The 6,301-nt window shown below is 36.5% G+C and overlaps 1 protein-coding gene across 5 annotated transcripts in view; it reads left to right on the forward strand.

Moving 5' to 3' along the window:
• The window catches only part of LOC106880188 (putative sodium-dependent multivitamin transporter), a 124,026-nt gene that overhangs the window by 95,475 nt on the left and 22,250 nt on the right, over positions 1 to 6,301 (forward strand). For all 5 annotated transcript variants that reach the window (XM_052969470.1, XM_052969471.1, XM_052969468.1 and 2 more), the window contains one exon: positions 1,574 to 1,641. In XM_052969470.1, coding sequence (XP_052825430.1) covers positions 1,574 to 1,641 — 68 coding nt within the window. The remainder of the gene's footprint in view (positions 1 to 1,573; positions 1,642 to 6,301) is intronic.

The following is a 6,301-nucleotide window of genomic DNA, read 5'->3' on the forward strand; positions in this document are numbered from 1 at the left end:
TTGTATCATTTACTTTCTGATTATGAAATACTTAGGACTAACCGAATTGACTTGATCTGAAATTGTACGTTTAAACTGAAAAAATTACATCATGAAAGAGCTGTAATAATCACTTTAAAATACACGCATATATCCTGTTACACTTCTGTCTTATTTCTTGATAATGCGTACACACATACTTATAAGGCATACATACATATATATATATTGTGTGTGTGTGTATTAATGTGTATGGGAAAAATAAGTAATATTATTCTTTTACTTTGCAGTCTTTTGCTTTGCAGGCGGAAACTGCCAAGCAATAGAACTGGCAGAAACGTTAGCACACCGGGCGAAATGCTTAGCGGTATTTCATCTGTCTTTACGTTCTGAGTTCTAATTCTGCTGAGGTCGATTTTGCCTTTCATCCTTTCAGGGTCAATAAATTAAGTATCTTGTTTATATTGCTAGCAAGGAGATAAATCCCTGCCACCTCCAGGGCCGAGACCACCAGATCACGTAATTTCAACCTTCCTTGGTCTCTTCAATGATGGACGATCAACCACTAGAGCTGGCAACAACTCATCTCTCCACCAGTGACATATAGAAAAACAGTACCAGAACAGGCACTGGTGTCGCAATTAGTAAATGAGCTTGTTAAAACATATACGTTAGTAACAGGCAGTATTAATACCAAGAGGTAATATTTATCCCCACTTAAACATGAATGTTCTGTTAGAACAAACTATACTGTGGCAGATCCCATGGGAGAAACTCTCATATAGGCTTTTGATGCAAAATGCTCTCTTGTTTATATCATTATTTGTGGAGGCACAATAGCCCAGTGGTTAGGGCAGAGGACTCGCAGTCATAGGATCGCGGTTTCAATTCCCAGACCGGGCGTTGTGAGTGTTTATTGAGCGAAAACACCTAAAGCTCCACGAGGCTCCGGCAGGGGATGGTGGAGAACCCTGCTGTACTCTTCCACCACAACTTTCTCTCACTCTTACTTCCTGTTTCTGTTGTGCTTGTAATTCAAAGGTTCAGCCTTGTCACACTGTGTCACGCTGAATATCCCCAAGAACTACGTTGAGGGTACACGTGTCCGTGGAGTGCTCAGCCATTTGCACGTTAATTTCACGAGCAGGCTGTTCCGTTGATCGGATCAACTGGAACCCTCGACGTCGTAAGCAACGGAGTGCCAACAACAACAACATATATCACTATTCATCTCTCTGCTCTCAATGTAAACAAGAGTGCATTTTGCACCAAAAGGCCAATATGAAAATTTCTCTCTTGATAACTATCGCAGTATAGTAACAGAATAACCATGTGTAAGTGGGGATAAATATTACCTCTATAAAATGGGGTTTTGTATCATAGAACCAGGGGCAGTTTCAGATGAGTTAGTATCAAAAGGGTTACATAGTTGGAAGAAATAGATGGCATACAGCTGTGGTTCTATGCAAATATTGGTATCAACAATTTCAAGCATATGCACAATATTAGTTGGGTGTTTACTTATTTTCATTTGTTCATTTTATTTCATTTCTTGTTTTAAAATTTGTGTTTATTTTGATCCATTATTTTCTAGTTCTCAAAAAAGATTCAACAATATCTATAATATCCATTGGTATGATCTGTTCTTTGTACACAGCATTAGTGAGTAAAACTTTCTATTATTATTATTATTATTATTATTATTATTATTATTATTATTTGTATTCAGCCCTTGTGGCCAATAAAGAAACTATTATTATTATTATTATTCGGTAGTTTTATTTTTATAACGTGCTTTCACTTCACTACCGAGCGCAGCTCTGTGCGCCTTGGGTATGTGCTGTGGTTTGCTGTGGTGCTCTTATGTTTACTGTATGGAATTATTATTATTATTATTATCATTATTATTATTATTATTATTATTATTATTATTATTATTATTATTATCATTATTATTATTATTATTATTATCATTATTATTACTATTACTACTAAGGCAGCAAACTGGCAGAATCGTTACTGCACCGGGTAAAATGCTTGCAGAATTGTTGACACACCAGGAGAAATGCTGGGCAGTATTTTGTCTGCTTCTACTTTCTGAGTTCAAATTCCGCCAAGGTTAACGTTATCTTTTGTCCTGTCGGGGTCGATAAATTAAATACCAGTGAAATACTGGGGTCACTGTAATCGATTAGTCCCCTCCCCGCAGTTTGAGGCCTTGTGCCTCCTGTACAAAGGACCATTATTATTTTCAGTATTATTATTTAATGTATAAAGGAGAATAAGAGCCAAATTTGTTTGAAATTATTTCCCATACATTGACTATTATTGAATCATCATCATCATCATCATCATCTTAATATTATGCTGTCAGAATTATTAGAGCATTGGAAAAATGCATTGTGGTATTTTTTTTTTTTTTTTTTTTTTTTTTTTTTGTCTGACTCTTTACATTCTGAGTTCAAATCCTGCTGAGGTCAACTTTGCCTTTCATCTTTTTTGGCATTGATAAAAATATAGTAACCGGTCAAGTAATGGAGTCAACAGAATCAACTAACCCTGTTCCCCTCAAAATTCTAAGCCTTGTGCCTAAATCACAAATCACCACCACCACTGCTACTACCACCACCACCGCTACTGCTACAGCTGCCACCACCACCATTACTACTACTACTATATTTATATCTAGTTAGCTTTTTAACGACAGATACATTAATCATGTTAACACTAACTCAACTATTGATTTTCAGTTCCGTCGGCATAATGGAATTCTTTAAAGTCATTTTTGGCGATTGTTTTTCTTACTTCTTTTGCTGTTAAGCTTATTGATTGTTTCCATTTAAAGTTTATGCTTTAAGCAGGGGAAAAAAAAAACTGCATTTTATATAATTGAAGTCTAAGAAGTAGTTGTATAAAATTTCTTTGTTGTGAAATCTGAAATAGATTTTACAATACTGCATGTCTTGTAGAACATTTACACTTGGAGATTTATTGTTTAAACCTGTTAGACTTTTTTCCATTTTCCTTTTTCTTCTAAATATTAGTGATAGACATGGCTGTGTCAGTAAGAAGTTTTCTTCACAACCATTACATGGTTTTGGCTTCAGTCTCACTGCACGGCACCTTGAGTGAATTTGCCCTCCTGGGTATGATATTAAACTACATCTGTTGGTGGGGCTCCAGTTCAAGAATTCTGGAGTTGTCAGAAGCATGGAGTCACCCCTTAATTGCCATTACTCCCAAGTCTGCTCTGACTCAGAACAGTAGCACCTGTCAGTCCCATTTATGTGTTTAATAGATTTCCCAGCGGTAGAGGAGGCTTCCATTATTTTTAATAAACTTGTGGGGTTGGTAACTTTTCTAGGAAAAAGATACTCTGGTATAAAACTTGTAGTCAAAATAATACCAGTCTGGAACCTACAATGGTGACCAAGAGATTGGTAATAGTGTTGCAGAGGCTTTTGTCAAGCAATAGAACTGGCAGAAACGTTAGCACACCGAGCGAAATGCTTAGCGGTATTTCATCTGTCTTTACGTTCTGAGTTCAAATTCTGCTGAGGTTGATTTTGCCTTTCATACTTTCAGGGTCAATAGATTAAGTATCAGTTGTGTACTGGGGTCAATCGAATCAACTAGCCCCCGCCTCCAAAATTTCGGGCCTTGTGCCTAGAATAGACAAGAATTTGTTCCTGGAGACCACTCATAAAGCAAAATCTCATAAAGCAGAGCAATAATCTCCCATTGTAGCAATGTTATTATAAATCGTAATTCATTCCCTGAAAAATATTTTACCTATAAAATTTATAATACTTGTAAATAAATGGCAATAAAATAACAGTAGAATGTAAAGAATATTTTATGTAAAGTAAAAATCATTTATAATAAAGAATATTATTATTAAATCCGATGATGTACAGATGTCTTGCTATCATTTCTTGATTGTTATCATTCTTAATCTCTTTTGCATTTTATAAAGTCCTATGGTGATGAATGCATGGCATGAAGAATTCTGGAGTTGTTAGGAGCATGGAGTCACCACTTAGTTACCATTGCTCCCAAGTTTGTTCTGACCGAGAACTACAGTACCTGTCAGAGTCCCATCTATGTGTTTTATAGATTTCCCAAGGGTAGAGGAGGCTTCCATTTCTTTTTAAAAAAAAAAACCCGTTGGGGAGGTAGCTCTTCTAAGAGAAAGATACTCTGGCATAAAACTTGCAGTCCAAATAGTACCAGTCTGGAGCTTACTGTGGTGACCAAGAGATTGGCAAAAGTATTGCAGAAGCTTTGGTCACTTAAATCTAATCACATACAGACACCTCGCTATCATTTCTTGATCTGTTTTGCATTATATAAAATCCTATGGCGATGGATGCATGGCATGAAGTCATATCCATGAATATGCAGGGACGAAAGTAAATCAGAACAATCAGTTTGAACATGAGATGGCTATCATCTGACTAGATAAGGCAATCATCATCATCATCATATACACATGCATGTGCACACACACACAAACACACACACACACACACACACACACACACACACACACACACACAGGTGCAGGTGTGGCTGTGTGGTAAGAAGCTTACTTCCCAATCACATGGTTCCAGGTTCAGTCTCACTTCATGACACCTTGGGCAAGTGTTTTCTACTATAGCCTTGGTCCAACCAAAGCCTTGTTGGTGGATTTGGTTGATGGAAACTGAAAGAAACCTGTCGTGTGTGTGTGTGTGTGTGTGCGTGTGTACACACACACATATTGGCATTTTTGGGTTTCCCTCTACCAAATCTACTCACAATGCTATGGTGAGCTGAGGGTTATAGTAGAAGACACTTTGGAAGCAAACTTCTTACCAAACAGCCACGTCTTCTCCTCTGTGTGTGAGTGTGTGTGTGTGTGTGTGCATGCACAAGCGTGTGTGTAAAATCAATATCTTATCAGTTGTCAAGCTGTTCTGTCATTTTACTACGACTGTCGAACCATTGAGGAAGTCTCTTTGTGATCATTCAACTTGCTAGAAATAGAAACCAAATCTCCCTCAAATCACTCCCTAAGAAGAACGAAAGGACATGTTAGATAGTGTAATCTTAAATACATATTTTTAAATAAAAATGAGATGGTTATTGCTAGAAAACGTTTTATCATAAGGTTAAGTTGATTTAACTCTTTAGCATTCAGATTTCTTTGTCCATTTAATTGCTTATTTACTCACGTTGTTTTTAATTAATCATGCATTATCTTGTAGCTTCAAGATTTCAATGATGTGATTGTATATTTCTAGAATGACATTGTAGGGTAGGTTTATGAGGTTGGCTCTGGTCAGTTTTAACTTTAAACAGAATATTTTGGCCAGATACAGTCTGTTAAAAGGTGAAGCTGACCTGGGACTAAACAATAATATCTATCAGGACTATAAGTATTGGGCCCTCTCATAAATAATGTGCTTTTTATATACTTCTTTTATTTTTCAAAATTAAGATAAACAAACTTCTTGCTTAGTCTAAAATATACTCTCCTTCATTTTCTACAATGCTCTTCCATCTATCCAAAATTCACTTTTCTGTGGCAAAAAATAATCCTCCAGTACTGTTCTGACCTCAGAATTCATTTTTTTCATCCAAATGATTTTGAAGACTGCAGAATAAATGATAATCAGATGGGGCAATGTCCAGCAAATATGGTGGGGCATAGTTTCTCATTCAAACTGCTCCAGCCTTTGGAATGTCATCCTCACTGTATGTGGCCAAGTATTATCTTGATTGAATAACACCTTTCATCTTGAAACCAAAGATGGTCGTTCTTCTCCTAGCGCTGACTTGAATGACTATTTGAATGACCAAATCCAAGCTTCTCTGCTAGTTCCTCAACAGTTATGATGGATTTTGTTCCACCGGGGTTTGCAGGACATCTTTATTGAGCTCTACAGATCTTCCAGGATGAGGCTTGTCTTCTAGGCTGTAGTTTCCGGCTCGGAATCTCTGGTGCCGCTGTTGGCACTGGTTTATGCTTATTGTCTGATACATATATACTGCATTAATATTCCTTGCACTTTCCATTGCATTGTTGCTTTTATTGAACTCATAAAGCAAAATATGCCAAATATGCTCCTTTGTCACTTCCATTATAGCTTTCAAAAAATAACTGTTAAAATCGAACTGCACTCTTTAAAACTCGCACTAAGAATAAGTACATAGTAAAATTACTACTTGCTTTTATAGCAAGCTGATGCAAGTAGTTTATCCCGTCCTCCGACTTTTAGTTCATGCAATTGAAAAACCGCATTATTTATGGGATACATAACTAAAATGTGTTTTTAAA

This window comes from Octopus bimaculoides, chromosome 7 (assembly GCF_001194135.2).
Source record: "Octopus bimaculoides isolate UCB-OBI-ISO-001 chromosome 7, ASM119413v2, whole genome shotgun sequence".
Taxonomy (NCBI): Eukaryota; Metazoa; Mollusca; class Cephalopoda; order Octopoda; family Octopodidae; genus Octopus; species Octopus bimaculoides.